General features: G+C 43.6%; 2 protein-coding genes across 3 annotated transcripts in view; one reads left to right on the top strand and one right to left on the bottom strand.

Moving 5' to 3' along the window:
* The window catches only part of LOC306834411 (thyrotropin-releasing hormone receptor-like), a 168,313-nt gene that overhangs the window by 36,024 nt on the left and 118,074 nt on the right, over nucleotides 1-14,215 (bottom strand). The window lies entirely within an intron of this gene.
* tamalin (trafficking regulator and scaffold protein tamalin) lies at nucleotides 443-12,453 on the top strand. 2 transcript variants are annotated; one of them, XR_013780513.1, is made up of 9 exons: nucleotides 443-880; nucleotides 3,360-3,412; nucleotides 4,126-4,180; nucleotides 5,570-5,672; nucleotides 7,337-7,430; nucleotides 8,735-8,801; nucleotides 9,579-9,645; nucleotides 9,979-10,692; nucleotides 11,132-12,453. XR_013780513.1 is itself a non-coding variant. In XM_079360662.1 (8 exons), the coding sequence occupies exons 1-8, from the start codon at nucleotides 680-682 to the stop codon at nucleotides 10,464-10,466; spliced, it is 1,128 nt and encodes a 375-aa protein (XP_079216788.1). In that variant the 5' UTR covers nucleotides 443-679; the 3' UTR covers nucleotides 10,467-10,802. The 2 variants fall into 2 exon arrangements, 1 of the variants encoding a protein (XP_079216788.1); XM_079360662.1 differs by lacking the exon at nucleotides 11,132-12,453 and having other exon boundaries at nucleotides 9,979-10,802.

Raw genomic sequence — 14,215 nt, 5'->3', positions numbered from 1 at the left:
TTTTAATTTGGAAACGCACTGATGTAATTTAAGTGACCAATATTTTGACCAGTTAATAATGTGAATAAATCAGAACCATAATTCCATGTGAATATAATAACCAGAAAGAAAAATATTGTTTTTATTTTATTTCTTTAATGTTACAGCCAAAAGAAGAGTTATTTATACTTTTTTGTCTCGAAAATATAATATAAAATGTAATTACACTTTAAATAGGAAGAAAGCAGAAAACCATTACAATAAAGAGTTCATTTTCTTTTTAGAAAATGTTTTAAAAACGTACAAAAGTAACCAAATTATTAGTCGTTTTTGTCGGCGCCTCTTTGTGCTTTTTATCCCCTTGATATTTTCCCTCCAAAAGGTTTTACTTTGTTCATCCAAAACAAACAAAACCCTGCAGCTTCGAAATGCGATATGAAAGAGTCCGAGGTGTCCGTGAAAGCAGCATAAAGGATGCACGTCAACGCTGCCATTGGCAAGCATTTGGGTCCTTCACGAGGGAAGTCTCCGCCTCCATCCTATTCAGAAGAAACACACTGAAGTGACATTGTAGTTAGTTGACTCCACGTTGAGGTTCATACGAACCAGGCAGCATCTTTCTGTCGGCGCTAAAGAAAAACATTCACTTTTTGTTTTTTTGTTTTTTCTTTACTCTGAACGAGTCGTTTGTGAGCTCAGCATGACGTTCAGGAGGCTGAAGAAGGTGAACTCAAGCGGTCCGGACACCTCTGGACCCGCATCTCAAGACAACGACATTTATTTCACCTCGTCAAAGTCCGACAGCTGCAGGAGCAGAGAGCTGCCGGCCAACTCCTCTGAGGTTTACAACTACAAGACCCTGGCTTACTCTGGAGGGACCCTTCCCCGAAACTTCAAGAAGGTAAAGAGTCCATAAACCACATCTCTCTCCTTTAACATCAATGCATCAATATTAGTGTTAAATACTCTCTTAAAGTTACTTTGTGTGTTTCATTCAAAGAAGGAAGTTTAAACTTGCTTAATATCAAATGTATCCCAATCTACAGCCATCATATTTCCCCCCTCTTCATCTTGTTCATCAACAGGTGACATTTCTAAATGTGGATATTTTGTTTTTAACCTCTTTTTTTTGTTTATTTTCCTGTCAAAACATTTAGTTTGTGTGTACAGCTGTTGGACAAAATATGATGTTAAGTCCTGAATGTTGCAAAAAAAGACAATCAAACTTGTTTCACATTTAATGTTATTTCAATCTACAGGCAGAATATTCAGATTAAGCATTTATCTTGTCAGTCAATTTTCAACCCTTGTTGCTGAAGTGTTCAGTGAGTTCAGCTGCCAAACAAAAGAGATTCATTGTAAAATGTTTAGCAAAACTCCACCTGAACTTGCTTGATACCAGTTTTTCAATCCTGCAGGAAGAACATTTTACTTATTTGTCTTATTTATGAGCATAAATAACAAACACAGTGCCTATTGTTGTGCTTCTATTACTTTATGCCGGAAAGATTATTTTATGTAATTATGGCTCCGTGAACTTTATATGACCTTATCTGAAAGTCAAAGTCTGATGCTGCGAGGAATGCAGTCAGACGCTCAGATCTCATCAGGTCATCTGTCCTGTGAGTCTGAAAATGTGGCTCATGGTGTATCTTCAGAGGGCAACAGTAGCCCTTGCAGGGGGGGGGGGCAAGTGTGGACCACCCAAACCCTGAGTGATCTATACTGCTGTGTCAGGAGCCAGATCTGTGCGGTCCATCATATGTGGACGTAATGATGCTGAGAGTTTGACCTCCTCACTCTTCCATAAGACAAATTATTATTGAACTCGTCGTGATTTAAGGGAGAGGGTTTCATGACGGTAGCTGAGAGAGGTATTTCATATAATCATAATAAACGTGAACATGCTGACATAGACAACCAAATAAAAAGTTGGTGAAATGATCAAATTAAGATTTTTTAAAAATCTAAATCGATGGATAGCAAGACCCAAAAGTGAACTTTGACCTTTCAAGTCAGATGTTTTTTTACATCTCTTGTCTGTATGTAAATAAAAATCAGAAATGTTTGTAGTTCAAAATGAAACACGACATCTTCTCCCAAACATATCCTGTTGACTGTCATAGACATGAAGATTGTAAAATAAGTCAAACTGATTGATAACCATGATTGTAGGAGATGAATCAAACAGTTGGCATCAGTCGACTCGTCATTGCAGCTTTGCTCTCTGAATGTGTCCTTTATTTGAAATGAGAGCGCTTTAACTGGACTTAACCTGATCTATGCTAATCGAATGAAACCTTTAAACCTGATAACAACATGTTTGCCTGGATCAGTTAAACCATTACTGACCGGCCTCCTTCTCTACAGGATGGCACCAGCTTTAGCCAGGCGAGCATTAAAGCGGCTGAAAATCGCTCCGGTTTGGAGGCGGTTCAGCGTGTGCCCAGTGAAGCTCATGTCATCGTTTTTGGAGATTAAATTTGCAGATTCTCAAGAAATACGACTCCCCAGTTGAAAACAAGCTTGTACTGCAAACAGAAGCACATTATCCACAGCCCCTACATACATATACATAAGTGTCCAGTAGCCGCAGTGAAGGCCTACAACAGTGCATTGTGCCTGCACACAGGCACAGGGGTCCCGCTCCAGACGCCCCCGTCTGCTCTCTCTGTGGGTTTTTGGGGAATAAATGCACTCATTGAGACTTTAGCGGGACAATTCTGTAAGTGTTGGGTCATAAAGAAAGCAACATTTTACTAGCAGAGGGAGACGGTGGCACAAAGTGGCCATTCATACGAGCTGCATTTGAACATGATTGAGTCGGAACAGACGAGGGTTGATAGTAAGTGATTGAGTGGACTGATGCCTTCCTTATTTTCACAGCCAGGTAGGGCCAGGTCCTGACCGGCTGCTGACTCGTTAGTTCATTCAATGCTTTTATTGTAAAAAGCTCAACGTTCACCACTGTGTCCCATTTGTTTCTTTAAATAGAATCTGTCTGAGCTCCTCCAAAATACTCTGAAATTTCCGCCGGTCGTCCGCAGAGAAGCTTATGATTGAGTGATGTGTCGGCTAAATGTCGGTGCTTTCCTTTCCTGACAGCTCGAGGTAAACAAAGAGCTGCTCGACACACATTTCTAGTTTCGCCTCTGACGTTTTCATATTGGCACAATGGCCCGGTGTCTTTGAAAAACACAAACACACTGCACACAAAGCACGTGTGTAGTGTCAGGACTCGCTCTACCGGTTGAAGCGATGATGTGTAAAGGTGTGTCGGTAAATGTTGTTTTCAGGGGAATCCCTGGTGAGTAATCCTGCTTCGACCTCACACACACACACGCGTCTCACACACTCCTTGTTTCGTTTTCTTTGCGCAGGGTGGCGGCCTGCAGAAGTGGAAACCCCTCACAGTGTCACCAGAACCACAAAGGTAAGCCCCTCCCCCGTCGTCTGATTTTCATTCACCTTTCTCATCTTCAGGACCTGATCTGTCTCATCGCTGAGTTAAAGTCCTCTCCACGATGGCAGCCGTCATTATGCATCCTGAGGCTTTCTCATGAATTTGAATGTGCTCCTCTGCTGCCCCCCCCCACCCCCCCACCCCCACCCCCACGAGTGACGACATCTCTGAGAGTAACAGAGCCTCTTACTGTACACTCAGCCGGGACGTCCAGCTCGCTGCCGTACACAGAACACATCTTGTTGTGCAATTAAGAGAAGGATGCGGAAGGAGCGAGGAATCCTGAGCACATCATGGCCTCTTCCTCCTCGACGTCCCACATTTAACATTTTTATATGAAAGTTGAACATGTTGATTTCACACATCGGCTCTCGTGAAAGCCGCACTTGTCCATCATGTGTCTGTCTTCACAACATGCTTACTGTGCCTAGTAATAACACATTATATTGCTGCTGGCTGATGCTCATTAGCACATCACATTATCGATCTGTTTTTATCTTTTCAACAATTCACACTGAGACGTTTAACTCATGTAACAGAGTAAACGTTTCTCCCATTTGAGGGCCAACAAAGCTTTTGTCCACAACCTTCCTTGAAGTAAAGAAGCGACTCATCACTCAGCTGATGTTTTTCATGTTCAGGAAATCTGAGGACCATAAAATAATTGTTTTCTGTTTTCCCAGGAAGGTGGTGGTCCTGGAAAAGAAGGAAGAAGAGTCGTTTGGTTTTGAGATCCAGGTAAGAGGATTAAAGGAAACGTATTTGGAAGGGGGGGTTGGGGGGGGGGGGGATTTTAACCTCTTGAGTGTCATTTAACGGGATTTCCCTGATCGGCCACATCTCAGTCAGAGGATGATGATGCTCGAGCAGTTGATGCGTGTACATCTTTCCCTGTAAATCTCTTAATCCCAGCATCTGCTGGCGGGGGCTGAAAGGTCGCTCATCAGTCAAATAACTCGCTGATTTTAGTCCCATGACTCGAAAGAAGTGGAGATGCTGTTTTTTTTCCCCCTTTTCTCCCACTATGAGTATTTTTAGCCGTGCGGGCTGCTCACACGCTCCCCATGTAATACCTGCTTCACCCTTAGCATGCAGACGCTTCACACATTTGACCTCACTATCTGAGAGATCTGTCAAGTGGCCCTGGGGTGCTGCCTCACAAGCTCCGCTCTGTTCTGCCGTAGACTCTAGTTTTCTGAAATCTATGAATACGGATTTGGGGTTTGTTTGAGTTTCTGGAAGAAGAAGTGGCTGTGAAGGAAAAGACATATTGTTCTGTTTGTGCTTCGATGGAGGTTCCTGCCCTTCCTGCCCGCCTGTATCCAAAAGGAAGTGAGATCATGAGTACTGCTTTGAGGGTCAGGAGAGAGAGAGAGAGGGAGAGATGGGCTTTTATTCTTTTTTTGTGGCTTTTATGTAAATCCGCCTTCAGCAGGTGAATGGGATATTTGCGTCTGAGCCATACAGAAGTCGCATGCCTGTGTTTGTCCTTCTGGTTCCTAAAAAGGAAGCTGCAAACACAGGCAGATCTGAATCATTTCAAGTTTCCATAAGAGACACTCATCCAAGTTGGATTCCTTTTTATTTTACAGAACCGCTTGACTGTAACCGATGGAAAGTCTAATAAGTTATTGTTACGAGCCAGTCTTGGGGCAGCTGTGTTGAGGCGAAGGCGGGCGCCGACGGCAGCGTTATGATGTCTGACTGATCTGTGTGACACGGGGAAGTTTAGCGGTGTCCTGCAGTAACCTTCTGCAGAGAGACTGTGGTGACTGAAATGAGGAAGAGCATGCAAATACACGTGGAAGTCACGAAAAAAAAAGGTTTCCAAGGCAACAAAACATTTGTTCACACAACGAGCAGGTGTTAGTTTAGGAAGATGTGGTGTCTGTTTTGTAAAGTCAGGTAGTGTAAAGTCCAAATGAAATCTAAATAATAACTCCTTACGTGTTGCATGCTCAGTGTTTGGTCGTCGTTCTCCGTTTTATCAGTGCATCTTTGTTCTTCAGACTGATTCCAGAGCTGCTGACGTGAAGCACCTTGTGTTACACAATCTCTAAAGATAAAAACCAAGTATTTGTTGAGGTGTTTCACTTTCTTATCTTTGGTTTTTCTGTCTCCTCTCAGACGTACGGCCTGCACCATCAGGACCAGAACTCAGTGGAGATGTGCACGTTTGTGTGCAAGGTGCACGAGGACAGCCCGGCGCAGGAAGCAGGACTTAAAGTTGGTGAGTTGTCTTCATGTGTGTGTTTTTAATTTCAGCTGTTTGGATGCCAAAAATAACTGAAGGGGGAAGTGAGCGTGTCTGGAGGTTTTTGTTCAGCTCATCCTCTTTTTTTTGCCGGCTGACTTTTGTGTGCCAAATGTCAACAGAAGCTTTCGTGCCGTTTAGAGAAGTACAAATACGACCGTGTGCCCCGCTCCTTTTTCCACTCGACAAACAAAGTTAGAAAGCAGCTATTTCAGCTAACATGGATTTGCCAGCTCCTTTCGCCAATGCGTCAGGAGGAGCTGGGAAGAGACCACCTCTTAGAAGAAGGGGTTTTATTTTATTGGGCAGACATGGCTCCTTTTCCTTTGTGTCCTTTTTGAAATTCACAAATATAGTTAGCAAAGCAGCGCATGTGACCAGTCTTAAGAAGTGGGTGGGACAAAGGATCGACCTGACCCGTCTGATATGAGGATCAAAGGATTTCTGTTTTTTTTTAAATCAACGCTCTAAACAGATTTCCCCGCCAATTCATCTCATCAGGTCACCACTTCATGACCCTCATGGTGGTCTTAATGACACAAATCCGTCGGTAATTGTATAGCACAAATTCTTAACGAATGCGATCTGAAGACACTTGACAAAAAGCAGGTAAAAGAAATCACTCTTTGTTATATTAACCTGCAGTTATCCTTCATGAACACAGCATAAGCAGCATTCAGCAAAGTTACAAAGAGCCAGAAAGAGTTCAGCCATCCGCCGAAAAACAAGCTGGACTCGAAAAATGGGAAGATGCAGGAAGTCATGTGAGCAGGATGACAGATAAAAGAAGTCGGCATGAAGCAGCATGACAGGAGAAACTGACAGCTAATTGCAGTGAATAAAAACATGCTTATTCTTCAGTTGATCGCATGTTGTGATTCATCCTACATGACTGTCTTTCAATTGATCGATAAACACTGAATCGCTCTGTATCACAGTTATGGTTGGCGATGTATCGTGACTTATCCAGTCCCATCCCGCTGTGTCACATCGTGAGCTAGCCCTAAGATTAGTCAGAGTGCGATGAGAAGGGGGAGCTCTGTGCTTCTTCACTTCGATCCATTCTCTCTGGTTTTCAAACTTGTGAACACTCGGTCACACACGTCCACTCTCAGGGTTTTGTCTCCAGAAAGAAACAGAAGGAGGAAGGTGACTCTCAAGCACTCCTCCTCCCCTCCATCAAAGCTACGTGTGTCACTTCAGTTTCACTTCCTACATTCCCCGCATGCTCGCTCTATTGTTCCCAGTGTCTCTGCTGCGAGCGCTGACCTCATCGTTTCAAGCAGATTTGAGGCGGTGCTTTTTGAAAAGGGAGAAGTGGGCTGAGTCTCACAAAGGGAAGCTGTCACGCATGAGAGTCGACATCACATCGACTGACCGCAGGGTCTGAAGTGGAACGGTGAAACTCTCACTGATAGATAAGCAAATATGGCGTTAACATGATAAAGTCAGAGCCTCCTATAGGCTCACACCATTTCTGCACAAGCACACATGGGTCTCGACATTTGTGCTGCACATGTCGAGGCTTCATTTAGAATCACAAGTTGGCTGCAGATTGTTGTAATTGAAGCCACAATGCAATCAAAAAAAAAAAGAGCATCCTGGTGAACACGCGTTTTCTGTTTGTGTGTGTTTTTAAGGGGACACCATCGCAAGTGTGAACGAGGCCACCGTGGAAGGATTTCGGCACAAGGACATCGTTCAGCTCATCCGAGCGTGTGGGAACACACTCAGGTACACACACACACAAAATAACCGGAGTCCTGGGAAAAACTGGTGGCTAAACTAATCCGCCAATCAACATGTCAAAGTTTAACCAAAGTTAGTCCAAGAGACTTTTTTTGAGAGTTTGCATTTCTCGTTTGTTTCACTGTTTTGTTTCTTGTGTGTGGAGGAGGCCGGTCAGTAATGGTTTCTGTGTGTGTGTGTGTGTGTGTGTGTGTGTGTGTGTGTGTGTGTGTGTGTGTGTGTGTGTGTGTGTGTGTGTGTGTGTGTGTGTGTGTGTGTGTGTGTGTGTGTGTGTGTGTGTGTGTGTGTGTGTGTGTGTGTGTGTGTGTGTGTGTGTGTGTGTGTGTGTGTGTGTGTGTGTGTGTGTGTGTGTGTGTGTGTAACGGGGGGGGGGATTTGGATTTCGCTAACCACTCATTTAAGTTATTTAAAAAATAACACATTTCTTTTTGAATCATGAGAGCTTCCTGCTTTCATCGATCTTAATCCCTGATACTTTGCTATATTTGGGCTTCCGGCTGCTTATTGGGCAAAGTCATGCAGTAACTTCAGACTCTTAGAAATTGTGATAAGCTATTTCTACTTCCCTTAAAGTGTCAGAGACGAGACTGAATGAACATTTTAGTTAAACCTTCATCTGCTGAGTCTGAGTGTCACAGCCATCTTCAGTTAACTCAGTTAAAAGCCCACAATACAACATAAACGTGTTTATCATATTAAATAGTAGAAACAAAAGAGATTAATTTAAAAAAAACTGACCCGGTGACTGTTGACATTTAAGATTAGAAAATCTCCATTGGATGGATTGATTTGTGCTGGAAGAACTTAAAGGTGTGACGGATTGTTTAACCGTGTCAGGATGCAAAAAGTCATGTTTTTGTTGAATGTAAGGAACACTTTTATCCTCCTGTTAGTGAAACATATAAAAGGGACAATTAGCAAAGCCCTGTTAGCTTTTAGCTGCAGAAGACCGCATCAGAGCGCCAGTTCAGGCTCAGACTTTATAGACTGACATCATGAAGTTGTACTTAGATGTCGAGTCGGTATAAACCGTCAAAGTGAAAATGAGTCTCCTTCTGATGTGATTCAAAGGATTTGAAGTGTCTTGAGTGGAAATTGTATATGCTCCTCATCCTCCCCCCTCACTTGTAAACCGTTTGACACCAGACCCCTTCCCATCGCCGCCTCGTGAAAAGACTCCTTTATATGGTCGGCCTTGGTTTTTTAAATCGTTTTCTGCTCGTGTAGTTTTTACGAGTGCTTCCTGTGACGCTGATTAATTAATGTTCCTTCTGTTTTCACACTCACAGATTGGAGACGGTTTACAGCGACTCGATCCGCAAAACAGAGCTGGAAGCCCGGCTGCAGTTTCTGAAGGTGAGACTTTCTTTTCTTTTGCTGTTACTGGAGCAGTTTTTCTTTGACTCTCTCTCACACACACACACACACACACACACACACACACACACACACACACTATATCACATGCTAGATATAGACAAGCTCTCCCCCTCCCTCCACACCTGTCCATCCCAGCAGCGCCACCTGTTGCATCAGCAGTTTGAGCAGCAGGCTGGCTGATGGCTGCACACATTCTTGACTGTGAAGTGGCTCGAGTGAGCGCGCTTTCCCCCCAAGATTACAACAGCTGTCCCGCTCTAATCCTGCTGCCTCCAAAAGCCGTGACACTGCTGCTTCCTGAGATCCTAATCCCACCTTTTTAAAGATTAACGTGCTGATGCTGAACGTGCTGCATTAGATGTAGATTTGACACTAAATACGATAAAAATAAGTCCAACATCAATCAGCCAGGAATGCGTACAGTCATTTTCATATGAAGTTGCCTTTCAGTTAGAGGTTTTCCGGAAAGTGTGTCATATCTTTTCAGCTTCGGCTTGTAGCTCTTATTATTAGTCAAGACAGTTTTTTCTGTTTCTCACATGATGTCATCGTTTGTCTTGATGCAAAAGGTAACCAAGCATTTCATTGGCTCTAACGTATCTGTAGCAGGAGATCCTAATATCGTTCAGCTTGGAAGATAAACACAGAGCTGCTTAGCAGCATTCATGCTCTTTGTTTTTCATGGTAAATATTTGAGTTCAAGTCTTTGTTGTTGTTTTCAATCATTTAAAATGGCTCTCTTTTTCTCTGTAGCAAACTCTGCATGAGAAGTGGGATGAATATCGGCTGCTGATGGTGCAGGAGCAGCGGCTGGTTCATGGTAAATGTTCAGTGGAATTTTCTGCATCTTTGATCGATTGATGATTGAATGAATCTTCTTTATATTACCAGGGTTTACTCGACCTCCGAGCTTACAAATTGCTTTAATATAACCAATCAGCTACATGTGTTTCAACACATTGAAGGGACTTGATTTTCATTCTTGCAAACCATCTGTTATAAAGTCATAACAACTGGACATGTTTTCAGAGGAATGCTTTGTACTCAGTCCAGTTTGAATACTTCCCTTAATGGCTGCGTGTTCAGCATTACATACCAGTCAAATGAGTGGTATCAGACTGGCCTAACTCTGCGTTCCCCTTCTCATCTCAAGGCATAGTAATGAGTGATGCCGCTGTGTACGAGTCTCTGGAGTCAGCGGGTATCTACGGCAGCCTGGGCACTCCCAGTCCCGCCGCCCAGCGAGCCCTCCGCTGCACCGGCAGCACCAGCAGCAGCGCCAGCATCCTCAGCACGGCAACCGAGGAAGACCCGCTCTACCAGACCTGTCTGCACCAGACGGACGGGTGCGTGGAGTCCGACCAAACCACCGCAGACAAAAAGAAAGAGCAGCCGAAGAGGCAGCAACGTCTCCGACCCGCCAGCGAGCTCTTCACGTCGGCCAAGACGCAGCTGACCCGCAGCGCCAGCACACGCAGCTACATGAGGGGGTCTTCGTCGTCGTCGTCTGCACCAGGGGAGAAACAGGGAGGCTTCAACTCGCTGCAGAGAAAGCCCAAACAGAAAAGCTTTCGCAGACGCCTCCTTAAATTTATCCCTGGATTGAACAAACCGCTAGAAGAAGAGGAGAGCAAATTGTGAGACTGAACTGTAAAGACTCAAAGCACCCGTGACTGTAAAGACTAGACCGCCAAAGAAAAAAGTGCAAGCAGCCCCAAAGAGTGACGAGACCAAAGCGAAATGGAGCCCTAAAATCTGTACATAACCATTGTTTCCATTTGTTTTGTTCTTTAAGTTATTTATTTATTGTCTCTTGTTTCTGTACAAATTGAAGGATTTTCTGTTTTTACTGCATGCACCAACTTTAGTTTTGACCACTTTTGTAAGAGACAAGTTTGATAGAGTCCAACTGATCCTGTTTTTATTTCTTCTGCCGAAGTCACAGTTCCTTAAAATAAAAAAAACGTGTCGTTTTAAGATGATATTGCTTGTTGTTCTGTGAAGAAGTTGCAGAAAAAAGCCACAACGTTTTGTGGGTTCTGTAGCTGCCAAACTTAAATTTAGTGTTCAGACCTGGAGTCGTACACAATCTGTTTGTCATTTCCTCGGTTTGGATCCGTCCTGCTCCGTGTGATCCTTTTCAATATAGAATGTTTTCAAAGCCCCCAAAATCTTCCTCGGTTATCACAAGAGTTGTGGAGGGTTAGTATGTGGTTTTGTAGTGCAAGGTATTCAGAAAGGAGGCTGTTGTGTCGGCCCTGACACAGTTTATTGTTGGGAGAAGAGCGAGGAATGTGCGGAGAAAGGCATGACCCAAAATTCCAAACACAACCGCTCTCTTTCAGCTCAAGCAGACGAATGCCGAGTCCTCCTCTTCCACTCTCCCATATTCCCATGGCTGCTTCAGTTGTCCGAGATCTCACTCTGTGTGTGTGTGTGTGTGTGTGTGTGTGTGTGTGTGTGTGTGTGTGTGTGTTTGGGCGGGGGTTGTTCAGAGTCTTTTCATTCCTGGCGTCCAGCTGACCCGTGAGGTCATGGTGGTCACTCTCTCCGTTGGCTGTGCGGCGCTGATTCCTTTTGTCCTCTGCCGCTCATTCATGCATCAGAAGCGTTGATGATGGTGAGCGTTGGTATTCGGCCGTGTGTTCGAGCCGGACCCTCTCTGACTGCTGTGAGCACTGAGGGAGAAGCTGAAGGAGGTGGCATGGGGGGTCACAGGGACGTTGACATTAGTGATTGTTATGCGAGCTTGCGGCTGCTTGAAACGTGGGTTTAGAGACTGAGCTGAATGCATAACGAGGGGTAATTATTCAAGACGATGGTACACTAAAAACAATGTGTGAAAGGGCCTTTTAACAGAGTGAGAGGGCCCAAACAAGGAGGGTCCAGTTCACTAATTACAACAGTGGAAGATTAGTTTTGGGGGGACGTCGCCCTACTGCTAACTCTCCCTCTGTTGATTCATTATGTCCTGAGTTTGTTTTCTCTGTGCAGCAGAATGTTTGAACTGCAAACTAAAAGTCTGTTTCTGTCTTGTGCAGAAGCAGAATCTCATGAACAGTTGACTGTTGTTACCATCCCGGCAGCGTCACCTGAAAGTGTGAAAAGTGTGGTGAAAAGCTGATTAACAGTTTTGATTTCATGTTCAAGTGGAAAATCTTAAGAACCCAAAGGTACAGTGGCATGCAGCCAACGGTGTCCAGTTTTCAAAACTTTTATTAAATGGAAGTTTAAAGAAAAAAATACTGTCTAATGTGGATCAGCTGATGCAGAAAACAACTTTTTTTTTTTTTTCTGGTACTAACTCTGGTTGCTTTAAACACGTGAGTTGTCAGTCTGGGCACACAGCTACTTCAGTCTCACCGGGGCAGTCATGTCAGCGTCTGTCATTAATGAGAAACGAGCTGAGAAGAGGAAGCAGACCAGTTTTAGAACAACGTTGAGCGTCTGTGGCGTAACACCTCAGACCACTGAGTTATTTCTCAAGCAGAGCCGACGTCACGGCCTCTGATCGGCCGTTTGTGTCTCTGCTCGACCTCCTGGTCACTGCTCATGTTTGTTAAAATGAAGGAAGTGTTTGGATGTTGTTGTTTTTTCTCCCCGTTACAGTGTGTGAGACAAAAACCCAGCGCTCAGTCAAATAACGTGTTTGAAGGTGGAATATCACTCAAAGGGACGTTTTTCATGACATGAAGCTCTTGGCATTGTGAAACTGCGCCTGTCTGATAGAGCGAGCGTGCTGTCAAGGCACAGGATGTGGGTGTCAAATGTGTCCCGGAAACCAACCATAAAGATAAGGGAACGAGCCGAGAGCCGAATGCTCGGTTTAAAAAAGGAAAACGGCATCATATACAGTACATGTGATGATCTCAATATTTGCCTTTATTTGACTAAGAGAGAAAACAGGTTCAGTGTAATAAACTATGATAAGAGCTTTGCTGCACACCTGCCTGGAAGGACGACAGGTGTGGATGATAAAAAAGATTTCAGGGTCAAAGGTTAAACCTTTTAAACGTTCTTTTACTTTTAAACTGTACTCTGAATACTTTGGGAACAAATAAGCTGGAAGAATCAGTTTTACTGAAAAGCTCAATTTGACTCAATGCAAATTCATTATCTTCATCCCAGATAAATATTCTGTTTCCAAGCAGCAGCAGAGGCAGTTTGCTGATACCTTAAAGGTTATATTGTTTTGTTGGGTTTATGGCCTCTTTCCTGAAGCTGCAGCTCATAATTTCCATCTAACAGCTCGTTAATGGACGGCTCAGTTTTACAGTCACAGCCTCTAATGTAGGAAGTGGACAGCTGTGTGTGTTTTACTAACGACTGGATACAGTTCATAAACTGTTTAACAGCAGCTCCCAAACTAATAACACATTTAGACCTTAAGTTTGTTACAAAAAAAAAAGATCCATTAAGATTTCAAATAGAAGCTTACTTATGCAACCTCAATTACATAATAGAGTCTTAGTGTGAGCAAAGGAGTCCATCACCAGCATCAAGTTTTTGGGTTGTTTTACATGAAATGTTTTTGCATTTTATTTCACCTCACGCTTCTTTTGTTCAAAATCTGACAGCAGTTGTGGTGTTTAATGTTCATAACTGTAGTCACTTCCTCTTATTATTCTTTCATACGGCTATCTACGGTTTCATAGTAAGACCTTAAATGACTTCTCCCACCCATCACCCCCACACACGTACATGCTTATTTCCTGTTTAGGCGTGTGACAGGTGTGAGTGTCTATGTCATCGAATCTGCCTTTTTTTCCCCTCCTCTGCAGCTCATATGTCACACAGTCGTGACCATTCAGCTGTAAAGTCAGAACAGGAAAAACGACAGCTGCATGTGCTGCTTATGTCTGTATCAACTCAGGGATGAATGATGAAAAACTAGTTTTTTTTAATTCTTAAATTAAAAAAAATAAAAACATGTCAGACGTGTGAAAACTGAATCTGTGTCTGTATTAAAGCAGATGTGGGATAAATCAAAAGACTAATGTTAAACATTTGAAGGCTAGTTTCTTGATTTGGGGAACAGAGATGCTTATCTGTTGTGAGCGAGTGTACAGATGGTGTACAATAGGCCGTCGGGTTGAATGTTCAGTCGCCTGTTAAACAGGTTCCTCTTCTTCATTGTTTTATGATGTTTGAGAACACAAAGTCAGATAAGGTACCACCTGCTGATGTTCTGCCGCTTGCACTCTCTGATCCATCCACCCCTACCCACTCTCATACACACACAATGAGACGCCATTGTTAATCGTAAGACTACAGGTAAGACCAAGTTAGATGCCATATGTTAATTGTTCAAAACCAGTATTGTCTGAAAACTGGAGACCCTCGACACCGCAGTCTTCCTGTCACTTTTAGAAGGGTTCTGATGACCCGGC

Source organism: Symphodus melops, assembly GCF_947650265.1.
Source record: "Symphodus melops genome assembly, chromosome: 13".
Lineage (NCBI taxonomy): Eukaryota > Metazoa > Chordata > Actinopteri > Labriformes > Labridae > Symphodus > Symphodus melops.
This window is presented reverse-complemented; position numbering and strand designations above follow the sequence as displayed.

What these genes read in the sequence shown, in the direction of transcription:
- tamalin (XM_079360662.1), top strand. Translation starts at nt 680, where the DNA reads ATGACGTTCAGGAGGCTGAAGAAGGTGAACTCAAGCGGTCCGGACACC. An exon ending in GTGTCACCAGAACCACAAAG is followed by an intron (nt 3,413 to 4,125) that starts GTAAGCCCCTCC and finishes CTGTTTTCCCAG; the next exon opens with GAAGGTGGTGGTCCTGGAAA. An exon ending in GGAGCAGCGGCTGGTTCATG is followed by an intron (nt 9,646 to 9,978) that starts GTAAATGTTCAG and finishes TCTCATCTCAAG; the next exon opens with GCATAGTAATGAGTGATGCC.